We start from the raw sequence: 22,350 nt of genomic DNA, 5'->3' as shown, positions 1-22,350 counted from the left end.
TGCTTCTTGCCTTGCTCCCAATCGAACACGTGATCGAGCATTCTTTCCACGCTATCGTCATCACGAACACGATCTCCGCCTCCTTTTCACCAAAAATAGTTTGTTGTGGTTGGTAAAGAGGCCCGTTGGCACTGGTCACACGCACGAAACGTCTAGTGGTTCGTTTTATACTGACGCTCCCAGCTCCGACAACAAGAAAAAGATCTTGTTGCTGGCCGGACGATAACATTCGAGCTCTGCCATGGCCCTCCACAATTCAATTGTGATCCAACCACTGCGACAAGAGCTCAAACATGGGTGTAGAAGTCGAAGCTGCGAAAATCGCATCTGTACCTTCGACAACGTTGATCTCAAGTGCGTCCGTGGCTGCGTTCCAGGGACTCGTGCAAGATGTCTCGAGCTACGCTGGAGCTCTCGCCAAGGCCGTCGACGTCCTTCTCGGAGGCATGCCGACGGAAGAGTCGAACCAAGTGTCGGTGGGCGACTCCAACTTAGCTGCCACCATTCAAGTCTTGAGCGCAATTCAAAGCGCCGCGGGCTCCGCGATCGCACTGTTGACAACGGACAAGCAAATCATTCAAGATGATGTGAAGCACGACGAGAAACGTCTTGTGGAAGAGCCCGCTGTTGGGGTCCAGGAAGCATCTCTGGCTCCCCCCGGAGCGCCCACACAGCAAGCCGACGAAGCACCCACCAAGGCGGTCGACTCGGGCGTGTACGTGCACGAGACAGAAGCCGAGTTCGAAGCGACGGACGACCCGGCCGTTGTCCAAGCCGAATCGTTTCCGACCGAGGTACGTCCTTGCGCCACCCTTTGGCCCTGCGCGCCGGATGAAAGCGCTCGTGGGGGGTGGCGTAGATTTTGCTGGAAAACATCAACCACTTGATGTTTATCGTGCACGGCATTGGCGAACACAACGACTTTGTCGTCGAGTCATACGACAACGACAAAGGCAGCACGGGCGACAGCGGCAACTTTCGCGAGCTCTTCAACACGATGCGCCACTCGCTCTTCTCCAAGTGCGTGCCTGATGCGACATTCCAGGGACCACATGACCATCGCATGTGTGTACAGGGAAATTCCACTGTCCTTGGAAATCCACCCGATTGAATGGCACGCGGAAGTTCACGACTCGGGCGTCGACAGCGTATTTGACACAATTTCACCCGAGGCGTCAAAAAAGTAGGACCAATTCGTGTTGAGGATGGTTGGTATCCCGAGGCCTCGGTAGACTGCGCGACGTGAACAAGCGCCTCATCATGGACGTGTTGTACTATTCCGCGCCCAAGTATGGTCAGGTGATTGTGGACACCGTGACAAAGCAAATGAACGACAAGTACACGTCGTTCATGGCGGCGAACCCAGGTACGCCCGATCGAAACAACAATCGTCACGGCGCTGCGTTCTCCTTGTGCTGCGCGCAGGCTGGCAAGGGTTTGTCTCGATCTTTGCCCACTCGCTCGGAACACTCATCACGTACGACATTTTAACCCACGACGCGGGCCAAGTCGGGAGCAACGGCGTCGTGTTTCCGGGCCTGTCGTTCCCGGTCGAGAACCTCTTTTGCGTCGGGTCCCCCGTCCCGATCTTTGCCTTGTCGCGCGGCGCACTCGACATCCACGACGGCGTTTGCACGGGCGGGCTCCGCCGGCCGAACGTGAACCACTACTTCAACCTGTTTCACCCCGCCGACCCGATCGCGTACCGCGTCGAGCCGCTCGTGGACGTCGACATGTCGTCGTACCCGGCCATTGCGCTCCAGCCAGTACGTGGTGCTGGCATCACGTTGGGATCTAACGCGTGGGGCGGCCTCCAGGCTGACACGTTCAAAAACAAAACGTTTGGCGAGATGGTGCTCACGTACGACAAATTGACCGACACCGCGCCGTTGTGCAATGAGTGGCAAGGCGCCCGCATCGACTTTCAAGTGCGTCGCAAGTTTCTCGAAGGCCCTGTCGACACGTTGTACGCGCCGCTGGCCCACAGCGTGTACTGGTCGTCGGAAGATGTTGTCACGATCACGCTGCTCGCGATATGCCGCCCGGTGCGTGCCCGCACCCACGATTGTTTGCTGACGTCGACGACTAGGTCGTGGACATCCTGACGCGCTATATCGACCACAAGATGCCCCTGCCGACGTTGCGCCCGCGCCGGCGGGTTCCCTTTACGCCGCACAAAACGATCCAGTGTGCGACGACAGCCGTCGTCCGCGACGGATTCACCGGTGCCTGGGAGCCCCACGCGCTATTCCTTGGCAAGAAGCGTGTGTATTTCACCCGGTCCGCGGCGGACGTGGCGTGTTCCAAGAAGTGGTCGGTCCCGCTCACGAACAAGACGGCTGTTGTCGCCGACCCGACCGATGCGACGGCATTTCAGTTCATCCCGGACAAGACAAATCCGTCGCCGTCCTTGTTTTCTACCACAAAGGGGGCCCAGACCCTGTACACAACCTCTTCCGACCAGCGCAATGAGTGGGTAGACAACATCACCAAGACCTTGGCGGCCCTTCAAACAAAGACAGGCCACGGCACGATCCATGCCAACGTGAGCGGCCTCGCCCTACCAAGTGGCACGGACGTCGACTTCTTTGACGCGACGCTCACGGGCACCCTGCGTACGAAGGGCACGTTCCGCGACGCGTACAACTGGTATGTCCTCACCGATTGCTCCCTCGACTGCTACGAAGCGTGCCCGAAGCTCAAGGAGTGGACCCATTTCTCCCTCAAAGCCGTGTTTGCCACCCCCGAGCATGGCCACATTCGCCTCGTGAGTCGACATGGCACAAGCGTCACGTTCAAGATTCCAGACAAATCGCGCTTTGACCTATGGCTCAACACGATCAAGCAGTTCCCCGATTGCCATCTCGTCCTCGACGATTCCTGCTAACGCCCCGTCGATCCGTCGTCTCGCGGGCGCGGAGCATCTACGTAGCTACCCAAACTGCAATTCACTCAATCACATGCTATCGTATGCATGGACAGTCAACGACGGCGATCGTGCATGGCTCCAACGTGAGCCTGGCGGCACAACGCGATGCTTTCCTTTCTCACGTCTTCATGGCCTATATGGACATGGCGACGAAGTGTAGTCGTGCCAAGCCTCGAGTGTTTCTTGCGGGGCCTTTGACTTGTGGTCGAAGGGCATGACACCACCAAGGGTAGGCACAGTTTGGCTAGCCGAGAACACTCTGCTCGGCACATCTAGACGGAAAAACTATAAAATACACTAGTTACGGACTCAACGGCCCGGGAACGACTTCACGCTGGTAATGGGGACGGCGTTGCCGGTGGTTGGACCACGAGACAAAACACGCCTTTCAACGATGGGTGGCGGGCGAACCGGTTGTTGGAAAACAGAATCTTGCGAACGGATGACTTCCACACGGGCGACTTGCGCTGATCGCTACAGGACCTGTCAGCACCCGCGAGTTGCAACCAACGTGTGGATACCTCTCAAGCTTCCAGTTCAGTTGGCTCTCATATCGACGCTCGATGAACTCGCAAATTTCTTTGAATGTGCCCTAGACATCTTGCGTGATCCATGCGCACGAGTGCCGTTCAGCGATTCGACCAACGTACTTCGCCACACGCAGTCGCGCGAAGCGCTGCCGCGATCATGTCGCCGTAGGTGATGCTCAGCGCTGGCTTGCGAAACAAGTTCTCGGGGAGGATGTCACCCTTGGTATCACGTGTGCAGTTCGGACAGTGCCTAGGCACAACGTGAACCGTGTCCAGATATCGACGGTGGCCGCAATGTACCAAGTCGTGTCCGGTGGGGCGAGCAGTCCCACGCACGAAGAATGATACCAGTTTGTCGGGTCTCGACACAACTTATTGTTGCATGCAATCATGTCGTGGAAGTCGATCGTGGTGGTGGGCGACACGTGAGGGCTGTCGTTGTGGCAAATGCAACAAGTCGACGGAGATCGCTCCATTTTCAACCTTTTCGTGTGCGAGAGGGAGGTGTGGCCATCGTTGCTGCTGCTGTCCGAGTCGTGGAGGTTCTCCACGCCCAATTTGCGTTTGTGGCCGTAGAGCCCGTCAAGCAAACTTGGTGCCGACGACGAGGTCGTCGGCGACACTGGAGACATGGAGTTGGGATGCGGATGAAATGTGGGCGGGCGGCAATTCTAAGAACAAACGTGGTCGTGCGTCAAGGGATCAAAGAAGGAGACGTGTAACCTTTCGTGCGGATGACGCAGCTTGCCTTCGCCGTCGCGACGACGTCTCCAATGACCACGCTGCCACATCATGCGGCTTGTCGTGAATCTATGTCAGAGTTGCGACCATGACCGATCGTGCACGATTTGACATGCGTACGTAGGTTAGGAACGACAGGATCGCTTGCTTTTCATCGTCATAGATAGTCACGGCATCGCGGAAGGTTCTACGTGTAACGAGAATGAGGTCGATCGATAAGAATTCGACCAGCTTGCGTGTCGTGCATGTACCCGTTCACGACGTCCACATCCCCGCCGGTTTGTTGTTTATCTGCTGGTCTCTCGCCAATCTCGACAGTCTAGTGTAAGAAGTCGATCACTGCATGCCAATGGGAACGACGATGATGACACATTCGAGTGTAGCAATGACACAAACCCGGACAAGACATCCTCACGTTCGGATGTCACGAGTCGCGCACGCATCGCACACACATACCTTGGGCGCATTAAAGTCGACTGAGACGCGGTCGGGAAGCATCGCCAAGGAACTTTCATCGCCGTTCGTTGCACCCACGGGTCCCTGGACTGCCATCGTGTTGACGCCTGGACCTTGTCAAAATTCGACACTGCACCCAAGATCGCATTGTGGAACCGCCGGTAGAAACCTTTGAGAATGAATATGTATCATCGAAGCGTTACACGATCTGCATACAATGTACAAGACCAACGTCCGCCATATACCTGTCCAAATGAATATTTCTGACTTGAATCTGTCGAAAAACACAACATTGTAGGGCCACTCGGTTTCGCATGGTGGGTATCATGCTCTACGTACAATTTTATTGATTTATGGAGTGTTCATGGATTCACTGTACCACAAACATATACTCAAAACCTCTATAACTCAATTGGTTTTCAATAGAATTGCCATAAAAGCATAGAAATATTGATAGGTGGAGTGCTGCTCCCGGTTCACTATTTTGACCAATTCTGTCGCTGTCGTCCGATATATATATATCGATCAAACTTCTCGATGTGACGTGCACCTATCGTAAATGAGATATGTGGAAAAAATGCGAAATGTCCACACCCGACAATCTAACCTGGACTGATGTTGCTATTCTGCAGGGTATGGTGCCCACGATGCATGGCCCCCTTCGACGTCGACGGTCTCTGGTCACGGCGTGCTGTGGTGTACGAGGCGCTGCAGCATTGCGGACGCACCTGGGTACGATGCCGCCCCGTTGTGGCTTGATTTGGACCGGCGTCATGATGGAATGTTTTCACGGATCGTTTTATGTTGGAATCGTGAGACGTGTGTTTCGCGTTGTCTCTGCATGAACAAACGTGTTTCGATCCAAACAAGGCTGTGCGACGCCAAGTTTGGTGTAGCAATCCATGCCGCGGGTCGGCTTGGTGCGCCTTTGATTGAACCCATGGATTAGTAGTGGCACGCACACCACCCACGTTCGCGGTGGTGTTGTGCGTGGCCACAATTCGAAGCGGTGATTGGACAAAAATCAAAACATTCCATGCTTTCGACGAATCAAAGACAACTACATCCAAAAGCAGCCAATCAAATGGAGCAGCTGGTCATGAAAACCCCCGTCAGTCATAAAGTGTCGATGGAACGCCGCAACAAACAGGGCGAAGTGATCGTCAAGTCGGGCGTGCTGTTCAAAAAGGGCTCTGGTGGAGGCCTGCTGAAGCGGAGGAACTGGAAGCCGCGGTACTTTGAGCTGACCCAATATGCGCTTCGGTACTTCACTGTGCAAGATGGCGAGCTCAAGGGCGACATCAATCTCAAAATGTGCGGCGAAGATACGCTCGAGATCATGCCCGCAGACTCGATGAAGACAGGAGGGTCTGCGTCCACAATCTGGCGCATTGCAATCAACACTCCAGACCGCCGTCTCCTGGTTGCTGCAAGCACTGAGCACGAAATGAACGACTGGGTCGACGCCCTCCTTGAGGTATTTCGCGCCAACACCACAGGTGGGGCTGGCCGGTCTACTCATATGCAAAAGCTCCCACCACAACAACATCAACATACATGCGGTTCCCGCTCGAGCTACGCGTCCAAGCCGCATTATCGCCCGTCCGACATGTCCGAGGACGGATACTCGTCGCCCGACAACGACGACGGGCGGTATAGCCAAGCCAGCGGTGGGAGTCGCCACAGCAACGTGTCGGCGTCATCGAAGCAGCAGCACATTGCTGACAACTTTATCATGGCGCCGCCTCCCCATCGCCGCGACGAAGGAGCGGGCCGACCCTGCGGCAGTCGAACCCCTCCGAAACCGCAAGTCCTACCAACATTGGCGGCCAAAACAGACTCGTTCGAAACCCACGGCGAATACACCTTTTAGCCATGTCGTTCGGCACTAAAAGACGCTAACTTATGATGTGCTTGACGACCCACCCATGTCCTGTGACGTCTTCGATCGATAAAAAGATCGAAGGCTCCTCGTTGTCCGTCGACAATCGCACAATGACCTGACTTTGGACTAAGCTTGCTCCTTACATCAGGCCACTTGTTGTCGGCCACGTGGTGAGGCGTCCAGCGAGCAAGAGGAGCTGAATCCAGTCGTTGAGGAACGAGGGTCGGCGCGGTGAGGAGGTGCTTGGCCTGGGCGTTCATGCTGTTTGTCTGCTTGAGCACTGTCGTGGCTACAAGGGAGCCCATATCGCTGGAAGGTTGTTCCATGCGGTGCCTGGCACTGTTCACACGAAAGCCGGACGTCCAAGCGAAGTGTTGCCTGAAGATGCGCCAAATTTCGTGTGTCGCGTGTGGAAGTATGTGCATTTGCGCGGCGGCATGGATCGCCCCTTCGCCACATTCCACTAGGTGAGAGCGACAAACGTTTGCTTTGCAGCAGCCCCATCGCAACAACGTGGTGCGATACAAGATTTTCGTTGACGTTATGCATCATGGACAAGTCGTGCGTGCGGTTGTCGAACCAAGTCGAGTAACGTGTGGGGATTCATCGGTCGCGGCAGTTGATATGCCACAGCGAAGTTTCGATTCTGGCGGAGGCGAAACACCCCGTCGCCTGCATCCAATGTTGCCACGACGGACGTGTCGTTGGCGGGTGTCAATTTGGCAAAACCTGCCTCGCCATCCCTACAACCGACTCATCAACGCATGACATGCGCGTGCCGTGCGGGAAGCTGCACTCGACGTCACACTCCTTCAATACGAGGCGGACAAGATTCCAGTAAAATAAACAGGAAGACCATGCTCCAAACCGCGGAGATGCACAAGTTCTGTCGCAAGCGATGGCCCGCGGAGGTGGGTCGACCTACCATGAAATGGACCGGGACCAAACCATCGACGTGTAATAGTGGCCACTGGTGGTGTTGGCGGTCGTTTCGTTGTCCATCTGCACGGAGATGACGACGCGAACACCAGCATCCAGGAGCCGCCCCAGTGCCGCCTTTGTCGACGACCTCTTCGACGGCCACAGGGTGGATGCAGGAGGGGAAAAGGCCACCCCGGCCACATTCAGAAACGTTGACTTTGTCGAGGCTAGCTGAGCGACGCGAAAGTTGGCTGTGTGGACTTGAAATGCCACGTAGAATACACTCGAATCGTCACCAAGAATGATAATCTACACACAGCGACCGAAAACTTTCAGAGGTCGCTGCACCGACGACTATGCGACGAACTTCTCGTTTCGCGGTCACGTTCGCCGTACGGAGGGTATTTGTGAGGAATGCATGCATGTCGTAGCTTGACGAAGCGTCTTGTCGAAGATACAACACGTGTGCGTCTCGGTTCAACGCTCGAGGATTTCGGCTCAGTGTGGAGGCATCGATTGTTCCAGTACAAGAAAGGAGCTCAGGTGGTGGATCGGAGTGGGAGAAATGCACCAGCAATGGAAAGGACGAGCTACTGGCGGATGAAGACGGAACAGCCGCCCTTGCAAAGTAGAATGGCGTGCCTGCAGGGGTCGTTCTATCACGGAAGTGTCAGGACTTGACAACTGCGTCCCGCGATGAACGTACCCATGGAATCCAACCTTGTCGAGGGAACACGAGCTTCCATCCTTGTTTTTGTCGGATAACTCGGCTGCGACAGTTGACAATCGAGGAAAGAAGAGGATGCACGCAAGTGCCACGGCTGCACAGACTCCGACTGCAACGAAACTGAGGAGTCGAAGACGTCGAGAATGGTGTTGGTGATGCACCGAAGCTGGAAGGTGCAGCAGCGCGTCATTGGCTCGGACGGAGATGGGATGCCCTTCACCCACATCGTTTGGTGATGCTGGACGCAACATTTCCGTGACATGCCTCGGGGAGACATGGCCAGAGTTTCCATCACTCCCGTACTTCGGCCAGGTCATCATGCATCAGAGGGAAAAGGACTGCTTTCCGGTGTTATCCGGAAGATTGTCCTTTATAGCGGCCCGTCTGGCAACATGCAGGAATATTCCATACTCGTATACGACGATGCAAAATTGAAGTTAATTTTGAAAACGTCATAATGTCCAAAAACCCACAGAGCGAAAAATGAACACCCGTATATCAAGTACTACAGTGATCCCCCAAGTTTTGCAACACTTCAAGAATATACGTTTCTGAAGGCAATTAAAGAAACAAAGAACAAACAAGAATTCATTTTAAGAGACCATTGGATGCAGTTATTGATTAAGTTGAGCAAGGTATTAATTTATACCAGTTCGCAAACCTTGGGGGACTACTGTAGTACTGTATACCAATGCAGCAGACCAAACGTGCTTGGTAGCTTGCGTAGAAGGTTTCGAAAGCACCGTGGGATTCCATGGAGGAGGTCGTCAACCCACCCTTTGCCCGTCATGGTCGAGGTATGGCATGCCTCTTTGACAGCTCTCCATGCGGCGCATCCAAGAACCACTGCGTACTTCGACGTTGCCTAAAAATGGTGCTTGCACGTACAAATATATCCAGGATCCGGTGTGAAGTACATGCCTATTTGGGTCGTGTAAATGCCACTTGAACTATTTCGCCAACTTTTCCCAGTCATTATGAAAATGGCATTTTGCCTGAAATAGCATTATTCAGCCCAAAATGGCATTTTCCGGTTGCAGCCACGAGAATCCCTTCGTTGCATGGCGAAAGAACAGTAATTACAGTGCATACACTATTTAGCGTCCCTGAAGGACTCGATCTCGTCGACGCGGCATCGAGCATGGCGAAGACGACGACGACATCAAACGAAGGCACGAGAACTCCTTCGATGGACGTGCACAGTCGTGTTGGAAGATCAATCGGTTCTTATTCTTTCTTGCCTTCCAAAACAGGGTACGTCGCCGTCAGAGTCTCCCACGTCGCGTGACCTTCGACCACCGATCGCAAGTGGTTCACCACGTCCGCGAGAGGCACTCGGATCTGGGCGCACGAGTCGCGCTCTCGTACCGTCACGGCATGATCCTGGAGCGTTTCGAAATCGATCGTCACACCAAGCGGGATACCGAGTTCGTCGGCACGCGCGTACTTGCGGCCAATGGCGACCCCCGACGTGTCGCTCTTGGCTTGGATGCCCGCCTGCACAACCACCCGTGGTCAGCACTTCGTTCAAGGTCAGTCATGAAGCCCGTTCGTCGCTTCTCGACATGAATACACTCCCCACACAAGCATTGTCCTTGAGCAAAGTCGTTGACACGCAGCCAAACCAAACGTGGACTAATTCCGTCACACGAAAACAAGGCCGCCTCGTTTCCACATAGCAGCACACACACTGAGAGAGCGACATACCGCGCGCAGTTTTCTCTCCAAGTCCTGAACGACCGGGTTGAATTCCTTGGCGTTGCTCAGAGGCAGCACCGCCACCTATGATCCACCACGTCACCGACGACCTGGTCCACTAGTGCGATCGTACCTTGATGGGGGCAATAACTGCAGGGAACGCCATCACACCTCGCTTTTCATCGCCTTCGCGAGCGTAGAACGTGTGTTCAAAGACCGCCGTGAGGATGCGACCGACCCCAAACGATGGCTCAATCACGCTCGGGACAAACTTTTCTTCAGATACCATCTTGGTCACCTTGGCCGCACTCCACATGTCACGGGCAAACGTGAACGATTTCCCGTCGACGTGAAGGTCGGCCGTGCCGGCTTCAGCCAGAGTGGCTTCGAACGCAAGTGCCGCGGCGTCGTCTACACGGAGAGCTTCCAATCTACGCATCACCCAGTCCATGCCAATGTCTACGAGGCGGTAAACGTACGCTTTGTTCACAAGCACCATGTCGCTCTTGAAGGCCTTGCCGACCTTGCCTTTGTTAACCTTGATGTCGACGACGTCGACGGCACGGGGCGCGTCGTACTTGAGCGTACCGACCATTTCAACCTTGGACTTGGCGGCGTGCACTTGCAAGTCGTAGCACGATCGATCGGCGTGGCCGGCGCATTCGACCCATCCCGTGCTCAATTGGATTTCCAAGTCCCAGCAATCGCACGCATAATGCGCCATTTCCGTGTCCAAGTGCTGGCGGAAGCGCACGCGGTCCATGTCAATGCCCAACTGCGCCACAAACGACGCCGTGCGGGCCAAATAGTACGCAAGCGACTCGTTCGCAATCAGCTTTTGGTCGACGGCTTCACGCACAGTCAAGACGACCTATTCATCCCCTCGTGTTACGTGTTGGGAACAATTTACGGGGAAACGAGGGAAGGTTCCCGACCAAAACAAACGTGAAAACAAAGAATATCCCGACGAGAGACACGTACCGTCTTGCCCGTCGTCAACTGGTTTGCCTTGGGAAACAACGTCAAGCGCTGCGACGCCACCTGGCTAAACTTTGCGTGCGACTTGTCTTCGGGGTGGACAAACCATTCAATTTCGGCCTGTTGGAACTCGCGGACGCGGATGAGCCCGCCGCGAGGGGCGATTTCATTCCGGAAAGCATTCCCAATTTGCGCGCAACCAAAGGGGATTTTTCCCGCGTTGTACTCGAGCAGCCGGCGAAAGTTGAGGAAAATTCCTTGTGCGGTTTCCGGGCGCAAATACCCCACGTTGTGCCCTTCGGGGCCAATGTGGCACTGGAACATGAGGTTGAACGGAACCGGCGCCGACAAGACCGCGCCATGGCCGGGCGACACGATGCCGTACTCTTGGATCACGGCGTGCATCTCGTCGGGCGTCAAACTCTCGGCCTTGGTCGCGACGAGTCGGTGCTTTTCCTGCTCCTCTGACGTCAGCGCGGATGCATTCTTGGCGAGGAGGTTCTCGATGAAATCCTCGACGAGCTTGTCCGCGCGGTAGCATTCTCCAGATTTGGTGCACTTGACCATCAAATCAGTGAAGCGGTCGACGTGGCCGGACGTCTTGAGCACGACTTCCGGCATGATGTTGGTGCACTCGATTTCGAGCACGTCGTCTTCCAAGAGGAAGTGGCGACGCCACAAGTTGAGCAAGTTGGTTTTGACCGCAGCACCGGGGGGGCCGAAGTCGTAGAAGCCACCGACACCACCGTATATTTCAAACGACGGGACGACAAACATCTTGCGCAACAATAGATCCTCGAGTGCTTTCTTGTTGACCACGATCCCGACGGGTTCGGCCAACGCGTTCAACTGGGCCTTCAACGCATTCAACTCGACCACGGCCGCTGTGATGTCCGCGGCGGCCCCACCGTTCTTCTTGAGCTCACGCACTGCCGCGCCTTGGCGTGCCACAGCCGCCACCAAACTGTCCCGGTCTGCCATCGACGCCTGGATTTCGCAAATAAAGGTCTTCTTGTGGTGGATGAATCAGCCAATCAAATGATACCCTGTCAGCCCAATGAACCAATCACAGCCGCTCCGAAGAGTTTTCCCTTGGCCACATATAACCTGGGCATTCTTGGTCTCGTGTAAAATGAGATCAAGTTCTCTCGGTTGACCGTTTATAAGCACTCAAGTGTGAATGCGACGAGCACACGAGCTTCTCCTTCCTGGTCCGTTTGGCATAGCTGGCTGAAAAACATTATTTTACCAGCTTGGCTGAACTGCCGTTGCGGACGCATATGATGGGCAGAGTCATTCGACTTCACATCACGGCTTGAATTCAACGGGATGTGGGCAGGTACACGTCTACTGCACAAATGCATATTTCTAATCGATTTTAGAAAATTATTAGTAATACGAGAGTATAGGGGTATAGAGGACTTGACATGAACTTGCAGGAATCCATATTCGCCACTGGGACAACGGTCATGGGGACCAATTCAACGCTGTACACGCCCGAGAACGTGCGGGAGAGCTGTGCGACGTACATGCGCGAACGCGCCAAGCACGTGTCGATCAACGGCGACAAGATCTCTGAATTCGTGGCAGGGCTTGATCGCGAACAGTTTGACCAACTCGGAGAGCCGATTCGATATCCGTTGTCGTTCAAGTCGATCGAGGAGGAAGTGAATTTCCTTGGTACGTCGGCCTCATCAGCTCAGACGTAACACGCGTGTTTGTTCAGCACTCGTGGACCTTCTCAACTTTGGCAGCGGCTACCGCAAACCTTTGCATCAGTACTGCGACCGGGTACGCATTGTTTGGTGAAGAGCTGCAATCGTCACCGACGAAGGACTTATGCTAGCTCGTAGGGCGCGCACGAAACTATGGTGATGCCACTGCCACGACACGTGAACCTTGGACACGCTGACTGACCCTCGCCTTACTAGATGTTTGGCGTAATTGGCATGTACATCTCGAGTTCTCAGCTCGATGCCAAGACGTTGCGTGGGCTGTCGCTAGACTCGGTCGCCAACTACTTTTCATTGCCGCTCGAACGCGATGAGCAATTGAGTCCTGGAATTTACATCTCGAAGCCCGTATGTCCATCTCTCTAGGTCTCTCACCCGTTCCGACTCATTGGTGTAATGCAGGGCCCATTGAAGCCACTTGCAGAAAGCATTCATCAGGTAGATCACCTTCAAATGGTCCATCTCCAAGTCATCACGAGCAATCCCTGATGATTGTACAGGCGCTGACAGAAACGGGGTCGCTCTGTCTCGAACGCGGCTATGACGACATTGGCGCCTTCGTTCTGGCTCATCTGAATGCTGGGACTGCCGAGAATGCAGCTGTGGCACCATCAGCAGCGACGCTTGTGGATGCGCTGGCCACAACGTTTCCAGCGTTTCGCGACGTTCACGGGGATGTCTTGATTCTGAAGAAAGCACAGTTGCTGGCCTCCAACTTGTATCGCCGCTTTGGGGTACGTTAGATCGGCCTTTTCGCTGGCATGTTGCGGAAACTATCTGCATGATGCGCGCAGCAAGGGCAGTTGCAAGATTCGACGCGAGCTGTTCATGAAGGTGCCATGGCGATGACAATCGTGTGCACGGTAGACCACAGACCCGCGATTCAACTTTCTCGACATCGAGTTGCTCACAGCCTGCAGTGACAATGTACGAGTTGCTCGAGCCATGTCTACGCGGGGACACGAATGACCTCGTGGATCGGTGTGCACGTAGGTCTTGCCGTGTGTGCTGCACGCAGTAGGGATCCTCGAGTACGCGCCAGCGCTGGCCGCGTCGATCGCCGACGGCCAACCCCTCGTCCTTGGCAGTAAGCACCACATCAATCCGTCGGACTCGCCCATTCTCACATTGAATGAACGGAAGGCGAGGAAGAAATCGAGTTGCGAGCGGGGGCCGTTGTTGCGTGCGACCGACTTCTCACGGCATTGCGCGAGGATCGTGGCATATCCGGTGCCACGATCATGGCAGTGGATTCGTATTTGTGGCGCGTCGGTACGTCTAGTCGTGGCGTTCTTCTAGCCTGTGGAGGCATCCTCGAGACCATGTAACGAGCGGGAATGTCTAGGCAAAGAGCCTACGTACCGCCCGTTGGAGCGCCATGCTACACCAAATACCGTGTTGTACTAACAAGTAGCAACTGCATGGATCGCAAGAAGCTTGGCGGTCTGAGCGCTACCAAGCATCTCTATGTGGGGGCCCCGCTGGCCATGCTCGTGTCGAGGTCGTAGCGGAAGGATGGCATGGCTCGGTCGTTCATGGACGTGTCCCGTCCTTTGAAAGCCGTTCATGCAATCCAAACCAGAAACACGTCCGCCCATTAGCAGGATGCAAACACATGGGGTTTTAAAAACGTGGCGCGGGCGGTTTGACGGCGGGTTTTCTGTCGGAAGTCGGCACCTCGAACGAGAATTCGCAACGAAATCGTCGTGACACAAGGCAGCAACATGGACGATAGGAGCAGAGGGGGCACACTGCCACGTCGACTGCGAATACGACTGGGGATGGGAGGCGGATCCAAAGGCGTGCGAGCAGCCAGGGCGGGGCTGTATGTGGGATGCACCAACGATGGGACGGTGGTCGAGGGCGCGAACCATGGGGGTCGAGAGCCATGTTGGGGATGCGCAGCATTGAAAAGGAGCTCCGTCGATTGTGCGACGTGGTTCATCCAGCCTGCTTGGCTGCACCCACCGACTGTGGAACCAGGATGGTCGGGACAGCATCGCGCATGGCCTCGACCAAATATATATATATCTAAGTTAGTGAAAGCGATTCGCTATGCAACACACGCGGGCGTTGTTCCAGACGTCGTGGATGCGGTGCTGTCTCGGCTGATAAACAAGAGGTCGTCTGTTGTCGCACGCGAGCGACTCGTGGACGCGGTCCGCCGCCGAGCTTCGCGCTCGAGTTTCACGCACAGCTCGGGAACGACATAATCGCGCAACGACACGTACTGTGACGACGTCGGAGGAGACGCCGTGGTGCTTCGGCGAGGACCAGACGTCAAGGGCAGCGACGTCGGGTCGACAAACGAACCGGGGCGACTCCCGTGTCCACCGGGCGCTTCCTTGATGAAGTTTTTCAATGCATCCGCCACAGCGAGCGATGCGTGGTCGAGCGCGGCTTGCAGGATGCGATTGAATTGTGCGATGCGGCTGCGGACAAGCGATTCCTTGGACGTCATGATGGTCAAAAGTCCGCCGTGAGGCATGTGCGGCAAGTACACAACACCGTCGTCGTCCACGTCTGGAGCGACAGACGAAGAAGCAGCTGTCTCTGTCGCTGCCGCATCCTTGTCGATCGAGGCGAGGTCGGTGGGAAGATATTGCCACGGCCCATGCGACGACGGCGAAAACGAAAACGCACGGTCTTCGTCAATCGAGTTGGCCGGTGAGTGGGTCGAGTTCTGGCCATTCTTGAAGAGCGAGAATGGCTCGGGGGTCATGTGTCGAGATAGAGCGGCGTGGAACGTTTTGAAGTCGTTGTACCTGCGCCGAATTGTGTACGACTCGAGTGGGTACGCTTGCGACGCCACATGCAAGAGGTAGTACACCGTGCCGTGGCTCACAACAACCTTGTCCATGACAAGGATGCTGTCGTAGGTGAAACCAGCAGTGGATACGATCCCGACGTCGTGGCCCACTCCAGAGTGGGAATTGCGTGCTCGGCGCAGGTAGTGAGTTGTCGACGACGACGTCGATGTGGACGAGGTGGCCCGACCATTCAACGAGTTGCGCCCGGTGACGATGACCTCGGTCATGCCATTGGGGGAGTACGAGGATGCCATCCAGGAACGATGGAATCAGCGGTATGTCTCGCCGCGGAAAAAGCAATGATGTAGGCCGAGAAATCTGGTCTCCTACAGGGGGGGAAGTCCCACATGCGAATTGATCGAGGAATTTTCTTATCGTAGTGATTTGCTCCCAGGTGCAATCCTGACCACGCCAGTCTCGCTCGACGTCGATGCGTGCGGGATTCAGATGGCTCCAAGGGAGGCTAACCACGACACTGTGGCGGGTATCCTTGTACGCAAGCCATGGAGTGTACAGGGCTTAGCTCGCTCAAACTGTGGCAGGGACCACACGGCAATGCTCGTCGGCCCGCCCCCATTCCAAGCTACAGCCAAAACGCCATGTTTGCAAAAGGCGCGCCAACACGCAACCATGGATCGCCCGTGCTCTGCATCCTGACACCGAGGCACTTCCATCCGTTGGCGATCCATGACCGCACCTACAAACGCCCAAATCCTGACGCGTCTGTGTTACGGTGCAAGGATTGCACCGACGGTGATGGCATCTACCCCTGTCTCGCAGAACCGACTGTGCATACGCGCATAAGGGCGCATCCCCGTCAAGGCACCTGTGGGCTGTGCGCATCCACCTTTGGACCTGGATCGGCCCATGTCGTCCGTCCTCGATATCGACAAGTCCAACGACTATACTGAATTCAAGTCACGTTTGATCTGCATGTCATCGTACGGGGTGAACAGCCAGCCACCACTTTACCCAAATAGTTCACGCCTTTTACGCGATTTATCGCAATTTCGAGTAAAATTGGTGGTTTCGCTCAATTGTAACCACAGAGACATTTCGTTATATGGGGACGTCCGTTAGCCAAACATGTTGTCGCGCAGATCGTTGAGCTCTGTCTTGAGCGAGTCGATGAAGTCATGAAGGATCTTGCCACCAAACTGAAAGCGCTCCACGCTGCGGATTTTCTCGGCCACCGCTTCCTTCCACAGCGCGACTTGGGCTGGATCCGCATCCGACGACGGCTGCCACTTGAACACGTCGTCTCGGTTGAACGATTCACGACCTCCACCGCTCTTTCGAGCTGGCGGCGGCAGAGACGAGGATTCGTCCTGTGGGGTACTTTCCTCCTTTGGAGTGTCAGGGTGACTCTCATCGACGGACACGGGTGACACAGGGTCGTCTGACATCGTGTGCATGCCTTGATCGGGTGGAGCGACTCGGGGCACGCCTACGGACCACATGAGCCCCCCCCCTCGCCTTGACATGCAAGCGAATCCCATCAGGCGGCGGCCATGTACCTCTGGGAATGGCCCACTTTTGGTGCAAATACGAGTGCACTGCCTCGAGGGCATCGTTGGGAAGGACAGTGTCAAACACGAGCACTTCGGCAACTCGGCCTATCGTGCACCAAGGCTCAGAGAGTGCTGGGACCATCGGACGGGTCGCGGCGCGCGATACCATGGAACGCATTGGCATCACACAACGACTTGACATTGCCCAAAGTTGTCGCTTCCGTGGCCGATATCGGGAGTCCGGTCTTGGCTCCGCCAGCTTGGACTGGAGACTCCGCACGAAACCCTTGGCCTAGCGATAGCTTTGAGGTCTGCGCGGAGGCCAACGGAGATGCCGTGCTCATGTTTCCACGCATGGCTGGACGTACCGTTGACTTGAATCGACACGCCCTTGTCCAACCGGTACGCGACCACAGCAAACTCGCCTTGGGCGATGCCGTCGTTGTCCTGGACTCCACTTAGCTCGTCGCAAGATGTTACGCCATCGAAACTCGATCGATCGTTCGACTCGATACTCGCCACGGCATGCACATGCATCCGTTGAGGAATGTTTTGCCATTACCTCGGCGACGACAGCGGATGGTCCGAAATATGCTGCTTTCCGCGCTTGGAATCGCAGTTGGCCGTACGGAGCATGGCCAAAAAACTTTTGGAGCTTGGCGTCATTCGGGTCGTCCGTTAGGTGGGCAGGTGACAGGACAAAGAACAGAGTCATGCCATCGCGCAGCAGGACGCCGTTCGAGTACACCATAGGACACGTCAAATGCAGCGTCGGGAGGCCGTTGCGGATTCGCGGCAGCCACACGGGGAACGTCTGCCAAGTCGCGCGATGTCAACGAAACCCTTTGCACACGACCATACCGTCGGGTTTGCTAAATTGGCTGGGTAAAACGACGCCGCCCCAGCCGAATTCTTCCATCTACAAGAAACACCGCGACAGTCAACCATGATGAGGACGGTCGGACTGGAGATCGTACTGCTTGACATAGCATTGGGAGCTGTCTGGCGGACAAGGACCTGCGAACTCGACTCCTTGATCCGCTTGTAGCCACAGCGAGAGGCCCTTTTGGTAGCCTGCGCCAGTGCAAATGACTCGATTGCCACGGTTGTTGCGAGGGTGTACCGAGGACAGCAGCAGGAGGGGCGTCAGTTGGAGCTGGCTCGGACGAGGGTGCCATTGGTAGCGTAATTGGTGCCCGTGTTGCAGGGGAAATGCTGGTCGTGGGTGTAGCAGGAGGGGTTGTCGCAATGGGGGCACTTGTCGTGGTGATGGTGGCACTTGTCGTGGTGATGGAGGCACTTGTCGTGGTGGTGGGGGCACTTGTCGTCGGTTGCGGTGTGGCAATCGTTGTTGTTGGGGGTACCGCAGTGGTTGACGTCATCGGTATAGCAGACATTGGCGTTTGAGCAAGGGGAACCGCACTGTCCAGGACGCTCAGAGCGCTGTCGGTTGCAGCGTGCGCACCGGATGCTTCGTTCGTGGCCACATGCGCTTGCATGTCGTCGAGCTTGACACGAATTTCACCGAGGATGCGATGAAACAAAGCCAGGTTGGTCGCTGCGTTGTTTATGGGCAGGTTGGACTGGTCCAGACGATCACTTGGATGGGCATTCTGCAGACGTTGTGTCACTCGCTGAGTGAGAATTGGAGGTTACCTCCAGAACGCTGCCGTGCACGGCTTCAAATCGAGCAGCAGCTGCAGTCAAGTACTCGTGCAATTCGACCCACTCGCGATAAGTCATCAACGTGACGGCATCTTCTGGCAGCTTCCACAATGCCAGCAACTGCGTCAACGACAGTGCGGGGTCGACGTCGGCTGGAAGGAACGGGGTGCCAATCAGGGGCAAGGCACCACCACGCTCGGCTGTCCCGTCTTCCTTGGCATCCGGGATTCCGTCCATGACATCGAGTTGTTCCGGTGGCGTTGTCGTTAAACTCTTGTCGTCGTGGCTCTGAATGACGCCGAACACAAGTAACAGCACTGTCATGCCCATCACGACCGCCATCAGAGCTCTACTTAGTATCATGTGATGTGGCGCTCGTGTCAAAGTTGAGTCGAGCCTACCGCCGAAATGTTGGATCCTTGGCCCATGGCAACGGACGATCCTTCTTTCGATCGTGATGGCCCGTCAACGGGGACCGTTCATTCATCTGGTCCTCGGGCATGTCGCTGCCCTTGCGGCGCACGGGACGATGCCCGTTGCCGACGTCGTCGTCGTCCAGCGTGGGGTTCACGTAGCTCTTGTGGCCCATGGCGGAGGTACTGCGCAAGCTGAAGCGAGCACTTGCTGCCGTTACTTGTATACCACACACGCCGTTTCAAATCGTAACTGCCCCAAGTATGCCATGCTGTCCGTGGCACAATCGTTGATTGTATAGGGATCGATCGAGTTGCCGTGTGTATTCGCGGTCTCTGCGTTTGAAAACCTTCGGCTGGATGTTAAATTTCCAACACGTTGCTACTCGTGCCGCAGCATGCTTTGTTTACCTGGGGCGCCGATGCCGCCACCGTCGCCTTCGTACCTCACCACGACGACTTTGACTTGATGTATGTAAAAGGTGTTTTCAAGTGACCACCTGTCCACATGGTCAGCTCCATATATGACTATATTGCATGATTTTTCATACAATCTCACAGTGTGCTCTAAGCGTTGATACCTGTGAATTGTCCTAAATATATGCATAAACGTGTCTCACAAATCAATGCGAGAAAGAAAGGCCTTGCAAGGACCTGGTCACGTGGTTCATGGAGTTTCGCAGTCCAACGATGGTTGGCTCGCCCGGGCAGACCAAGCGTCTCCTTAGTGATAACCTGCAGTGCCACAGCGTACACGTAGCACAGATCTTCTATGCGCCTAGCCAATGTCCTGCACGTCTGCAAATTCGAGGCCTTGGGGCATTTCGTCATGAAGTGCTGCAACAAACCGATACAATGGAATCAGTCCGTGTGAATAAAGCGACGTGTGGGGAGTATGATCGAACGAACCGAGCCTACAAGTCAAGCGGCATATGGCAATGCGTTTGTTTGCCTAATCAATGTACTTGCAACACGCCTTGCAACTAGCTGAGTTCGATATGCAAGAGGAAGCTTTCGTCGTCGCTTCCATGTATAGGCATTCGGGTGGGATGAGTTTCAAGTGCCTGGCAGTTGTGTCCACCTCGTTCCATATTTCAAACGAGCGCATCAGCGATAAGTCATGTGCTCTCTCTTGGCCATGGTCGAGATATTACTCGTGTCTGCGCTCTCTCTTCAACCACATACTTGGCTGGTCTGGGTCCATCGCGGTCTGCTGGTGGCTGTCACATCTCCGTGGCATCGCTGGCAATTCCGTGGGGCCATCGCGTGAATTCCACCAAGATACGCCACGGTCGGCACAACCCATCCCTTCGAACTTTCGAACTGCATTTTTTGCAAATCAAAGACTTTCAACGTATCATCTATTTTTAATACATTTCCTTATAAATGTCAAGATGATTGAATAAAAACTGTTTATTCACGGCCCAGCACAATTCGAATGAGCTCTCCTCTGTATTCTATACAAAAAGCAAGATCAAACAACATACACACTCTCCCACTTGGAAGTGTTCGATTACTCACTGTCCTTGCACTTGGGGGGGGCGATCGGATGTTGCGCCGCACACACTGACAAGCATAGCCACTTTGGCTGGCCCAACTCTCCCACGCCGGTCACCGCCGCTCATGAGTTTGACGGTACCGCAACCTATCCATGACGCTCTCGACGACACTAGTCTCGAGCCAGTCATTCCCGTGTCGCAGTTGCCACCCCTCGCGGCCCCTTCGGCCACACCCAGTGTTCCATCGATCGCAACGACATCGCCCCAGAGCAGCGTGGAAGATTTGCCGGCTGCAACGCCGACTCACGACGGATGCCACGGTGGAGCGTGGGTGTTCTCGCCGCCAGCTCAACCGCCGTCTCGCAAACCATCGGCGCGCAAGTCGTCCGTCAGTAGCTTCTTTTGCTTTGCCCATACCCCGACCGAAGCCAGCCAACACGAAAAAGACCAGAACGATCGGCGTCGTTTGCAGCGGTTGCACCAGATCCCAGAGAACGACGCATTTTCATCGTCGCGACGACGGCGGAGGCGCAAGACACCGCTCATTCTCCTCGGATCGGTCCTGTTGTTTGGCGTGGTCGCCACGGTCCTCTTGGTGTCCAAAGGCGACAGCAGCAACGCAAGCTTGGGCGATATGGTCAACGCGACGGCCGCACCTCGTGGAATGCCCGATGCGATCGACAACACACAAACACCCGCGAATGCGTCGTTGCCAAACAACCCTGCCGAGACTCCCGTCGGCGTCGACGAAGATGTTTATGGTTGGGGCCGTGGCGATGGCACCAACGTCCGATGGTCCAAGTACCGGTTCTACTTTGTCAACAAGTGCTCGTTTCCACTCCATCTCTATCAAAAGTACCGCGACGATTCGCGCAACTGGTCGTTTTGCCAAGTGCCAGTCGGGTCGTACGGGTGTCCAAACAACCGCGACGGTGCTTACTTGCACACTCCCCACGCCGGACACGACCAAGCCACGTGTAAGTGCATTGGGGTCGCGTCGGCTCACGGCGTGTTGTAGTGTTTGAAATCACGGTCCAGTCCGCGATGGGCACGTTCTACGACATCAGTATCATTCCGCCGGGGGTATGTTTGGGATGGGCGTGTGCACGACCGACGGGTTTTTGTAGTGCACGGGGGACATGCTGAGCTTGGCGATGTGCAAAAACCAGACGGGGAAAGTCGGGTTCAACGTGGCGATGGCGGTCACCCCGCTCCACTCGATTTGCGTGCCCCTGACGTGCTATGCCGACGCATGCCCCGACGCGTACCATTTCCCCAAAGACGACGGCAAGAATCATGGGTGTGTGTCCACCGATGCCATCTACCAAGTCACATTTTGCCCGCCAGTCCGATAATGTGATGCAGTCGTGTGTGTTGGGTGCGCTCAGAGGAGCGCCACGTCATGCGTGCATGAACGACTGCAACGATGCGAGCCAAGCGCAAAGACGCGTGTCCTGCATCACGAAAACGATAGTGTAGTTGTTGTTGCTGCTGCTTGAGTCTGGCTAAAACGGAAACACGGTTCGAAGGTGGTGCCACGGCTTGTTCGCGAGGTTAGAGTCCCGACTGGTTTGGCACGCAACCACACGTCGACCTAGCCAGGTAGTTTAATGATGTGTCTGGCCTCAGGCACAGCAAAGTCACGAGCACGCGCACAACACGTCAGGTGTGGAATCGACCGAGTGCTCAAGCCATGGAACGAGCCATGTCACGCCCATTCACCCTCGGACGTCAAAACGTCGAAGAAGCTTTGCCAGGCGCATCACGTAAGGTAAGGGGGCATGGTTGCTGTAGACGGGAAGGTCTACTGGTGGCTCAAGTGCAAATGGAAAAGTGAATTTGGCGTTCAGGCTA

General features: G+C 55.4%; 9 protein-coding genes across 11 annotated transcripts; 4 read left to right on the top strand and 5 right to left on the bottom strand.

The window, feature by feature from the left end:
* Positions 1 to 178: 178 nt before the first annotated feature.
* Positions 179 to 2,887, top strand: H310_14218 (the record flags this gene model as incomplete). Of its 2 annotated transcripts, XM_008882028.1 has the most annotated exons (7): positions 179 to 794; positions 860 to 1,020; positions 1,076 to 1,183; positions 1,233 to 1,366; positions 1,426 to 1,766; positions 1,818 to 2,045; positions 2,090 to 2,887. In XM_008882028.1, the coding sequence occupies exons 1-7, from the start codon at positions 294 to 296 to the stop codon at positions 2,885 to 2,887; spliced, it is 2,271 nt and encodes a 756-aa protein (XP_008880250.1). In that variant the 5' UTR covers positions 179 to 293. The 2 variants fall into 2 exon arrangements, with proteins under 2 accessions (XP_008880250.1, XP_008880251.1); XM_008882029.1 differs by lacking the exon at positions 179 to 794 and having other exon boundaries at positions 823 to 1,020.
* A 306-nt stretch (positions 2,888 to 3,193) lies between these two features.
* H310_14217 (hypothetical protein) lies at positions 3,194 to 4,780 on the bottom strand. The gene is made up of 8 exons (XM_008882027.1): positions 4,657 to 4,780; positions 4,452 to 4,519; positions 4,321 to 4,387; positions 4,183 to 4,269; positions 3,760 to 4,130; positions 3,580 to 3,709; positions 3,451 to 3,521; positions 3,194 to 3,403 (listed from the first exon to the last, which is right to left on the bottom strand). The coding sequence occupies exons 1-8, from the start codon at positions 4,750 to 4,752 to the stop codon at positions 3,259 to 3,261; spliced, it is 1,035 nt and encodes a 344-aa protein (XP_008880249.1). The 5' UTR covers positions 4,753 to 4,780; the 3' UTR covers positions 3,194 to 3,258.
* Positions 4,781 to 5,755: 975 nt separating this feature from the next.
* H310_14216 (hypothetical protein) lies at positions 5,756 to 6,585 on the top strand (the record flags this gene model as incomplete). Its single annotated transcript, XM_008882026.1, has 1 exon — positions 5,756 to 6,585. The coding sequence occupies one exon, from the start codon at positions 5,756 to 5,758 to the stop codon at positions 6,527 to 6,529; it is 774 nt and encodes a 257-aa protein (XP_008880248.1). The 3' UTR covers positions 6,530 to 6,585.
* Positions 6,586 to 7,032: 447 nt separating this feature from the next.
* On the bottom strand, positions 7,033 to 8,528 carry H310_14215 (hypothetical protein). Its single transcript, XM_008882025.1, has 4 exons — positions 8,169 to 8,528; positions 7,830 to 8,118; positions 7,467 to 7,771; positions 7,033 to 7,284 (listed from the first exon to the last, which is right to left on the bottom strand). The coding sequence occupies exons 1-4, from the start codon at positions 8,507 to 8,509 to the stop codon at positions 7,083 to 7,085; spliced, it is 1,137 nt and encodes a 378-aa protein (XP_008880247.1). The 5' UTR covers positions 8,510 to 8,528; the 3' UTR covers positions 7,033 to 7,082.
* Positions 8,529 to 9,251: 723 nt separating this feature from the next.
* Positions 9,252 to 11,855, bottom strand: H310_14214. Of its 2 annotated transcripts, XM_008882023.1 has the most exons (5): positions 10,869 to 11,855; positions 10,367 to 10,758; positions 10,021 to 10,318; positions 9,897 to 9,971; positions 9,252 to 9,686 (listed from the first exon to the last, which is right to left on the bottom strand). In XM_008882023.1, exons 1-5 carry the CDS (start codon positions 11,844 to 11,846, stop codon positions 9,417 to 9,419), a joined length of 2,013 nt encoding a protein of 670 aa, XP_008880245.1. In that variant the 5' UTR covers positions 11,847 to 11,855; the 3' UTR covers positions 9,252 to 9,416. The 2 variants fall into 2 exon arrangements, with proteins under 2 accessions (XP_008880245.1, XP_008880246.1); XM_008882024.1 differs by having other exon boundaries at positions 9,252 to 9,971.
* Positions 11,856 to 12,312: 457 nt separating this feature from the next.
* On the top strand, positions 12,313 to 14,235 carry H310_14213 (hypothetical protein). The gene is made up of 10 exons (XM_008882022.1): positions 12,313 to 12,545; positions 12,592 to 12,656; positions 12,719 to 12,736; positions 12,797 to 12,946; positions 13,001 to 13,036; positions 13,099 to 13,332; positions 13,466 to 13,525; positions 13,592 to 13,685; positions 13,742 to 13,870; positions 13,944 to 14,235. Exons 1-10 carry the CDS (start codon positions 12,335 to 12,337, stop codon positions 14,003 to 14,005), a joined length of 1,059 nt encoding a protein of 352 aa, XP_008880244.1. The 5' UTR covers positions 12,313 to 12,334; the 3' UTR covers positions 14,006 to 14,235.
* Positions 14,236 to 14,556: 321 nt separating this feature from the next.
* H310_14212 (hypothetical protein) lies at positions 14,557 to 15,723 on the bottom strand. Its single transcript, XM_008882021.1, has one exon. The coding sequence runs from the start codon at positions 15,660 to 15,662 to the stop codon at positions 14,652 to 14,654; it is 1,011 nt and encodes a 336-aa protein (XP_008880243.1). The 5' UTR covers positions 15,663 to 15,723; the 3' UTR covers positions 14,557 to 14,651.
* A 678-nt stretch (positions 15,724 to 16,401) lies between these two features.
* On the bottom strand, positions 16,402 to 19,227 carry H310_14211 (hypothetical protein). The gene is made up of 10 exons (XM_008882020.1): positions 18,986 to 19,227; positions 18,576 to 18,933; positions 18,043 to 18,532; positions 17,897 to 17,993; positions 17,781 to 17,838; positions 17,482 to 17,733; positions 17,288 to 17,366; positions 17,086 to 17,211; positions 16,926 to 17,024; positions 16,402 to 16,855 (listed from the first exon to the last, which is right to left on the bottom strand). Exons 1-10 carry the CDS (start codon positions 19,171 to 19,173, stop codon positions 16,485 to 16,487), a joined length of 2,118 nt encoding a protein of 705 aa, XP_008880242.1. The 5' UTR covers positions 19,174 to 19,227; the 3' UTR covers positions 16,402 to 16,484.
* Positions 19,228 to 20,544: 1,317 nt separating this feature from the next.
* Positions 20,545 to 22,034, top strand: H310_14210 (hypothetical protein). The gene is made up of 3 exons (XM_008882019.1): positions 20,545 to 21,471; positions 21,515 to 21,579; positions 21,624 to 22,034. Exons 1-3 carry the CDS (start codon positions 20,649 to 20,651, stop codon positions 21,849 to 21,851), a joined length of 1,116 nt encoding a protein of 371 aa, XP_008880241.1. The 5' UTR covers positions 20,545 to 20,648; the 3' UTR covers positions 21,852 to 22,034.
* The last annotated feature ends 316 nt before the right edge of the window (positions 22,035 to 22,350 follow it).

Source organism: Aphanomyces invadans (assembly GCF_000520115.1).
Source record: "Aphanomyces invadans strain NJM9701 unplaced genomic scaffold supercont1.63, whole genome shotgun sequence".
NCBI classification, from domain to species: domain Eukaryota; phylum Oomycota; class Saprolegniomycetes; order Saprolegniales; family Verrucalvaceae; genus Aphanomyces; species Aphanomyces invadans.
This window is presented reverse-complemented; position numbering and strand designations above follow the sequence as displayed.

Coding starts and splice junctions, on each gene's coding strand:
- H310_14217 (XM_008882027.1), bottom strand. CDS start 4,752: ATGGCAGTCCAGGGACCCGTGGGTGCAACGAACGGCGATGAAAGTTCC. Junction 4,388..4,451: donor GATGTGGACGTCGTGAACGG/GTACATGCACGA, acceptor CGTTACACGTAG/AACCTTCCGCGATGCCGTGA. Junction 4,131..4,182: donor CTGCGTCATCCGCACGAAAG/GTTACACGTCTC, acceptor GTTTGTTCTTAG/AATTGCCGCCCGCCCACATT.
- H310_14214 (XM_008882023.1), bottom strand. CDS start 11,846: ATGGCAGACCGGGACAGTTTGGTGGCGGCTGTGGCACGCCAAGGCGCG. Junction 10,759..10,868: donor AGTTGACGACGGGCAAGACG/GTACGTGTCTCT, acceptor GGGGATGAATAG/GTCGTCTTGACTGTGCGTGA. Junction 9,687..9,896: donor TGGAGAGAAAACTGCGCGCG/GTATGTCGCTCT, acceptor GTGGTTGTGCAG/GCGGGCATCCAAGCCAAGAG.
- H310_14213 (XM_008882022.1), top strand. CDS start 12,335: ATGGGGACCAATTCAACGCTGTACACGCCCGAGAACGTGCGGGAGAGC. Junction 12,546..12,591: donor GGAGGAAGTGAATTTCCTTG/GTACGTCGGCCT, acceptor GTGTTTGTTCAG/CACTCGTGGACCTTCTCAAC. Junction 13,526..13,591: donor TCACAGCCTGCAGTGACAAT/GTACGAGTTGCT, acceptor GTGTGCACGTAG/GTCTTGCCGTGTGTGCTGCA.
- H310_14210 (XM_008882019.1), top strand. CDS start 20,649: ATGACGCTCTCGACGACACTAGTCTCGAGCCAGTCATTCCCGTGTCGC. Junction 21,472..21,514: donor GCCGGACACGACCAAGCCAC/GTGTAAGTGCAT, acceptor GGCGTGTTGTAG/TGTTTGAAATCACGGTCCAG. Junction 21,580..21,623: donor TCAGTATCATTCCGCCGGGG/GTATGTTTGGGA, acceptor GGGTTTTTGTAG/TGCACGGGGGACATGCTGAG.
- H310_14212 (XM_008882021.1), bottom strand. CDS start 15,662: ATGGCATCCTCGTACTCCCCCAATGGCATGACCGAGGTCATCGTCACC.
- H310_14211 (XM_008882020.1), bottom strand. CDS start 19,173: ATGGGCCACAAGAGCTACGTGAACCCCACGCTGGACGACGACGACGTC. Junction 17,839..17,896: donor TCCCAATGCTATGTCAAGCA/GTACGATCTCCA, acceptor TGTTTCTTGTAG/ATGGAAGAATTCGGCTGGGG. Junction 17,025..17,085: donor TGATGCCAATGCGTTCCATG/GTATCGCGCGCC, acceptor GGTGCACGATAG/GCCGAGTTGCCGAAGTGCTC.
- H310_14215 (XM_008882025.1), bottom strand. CDS start 8,509: ATGATGACCTGGCCGAAGTACGGGAGTGATGGAAACTCTGGCCATGTC. Junction 8,119..8,168: donor GACAAGGTTGGATTCCATGG/GTACGTTCATCG, acceptor CTTCCGTGATAG/AACGACCCCTGCAGGCACGC. Junction 7,285..7,466: donor TGGTCCCGGTCCATTTCATG/GTAGGTCGACCC, acceptor AGTCGGTTGTAG/GGATGGCGAGGCAGGTTTTG.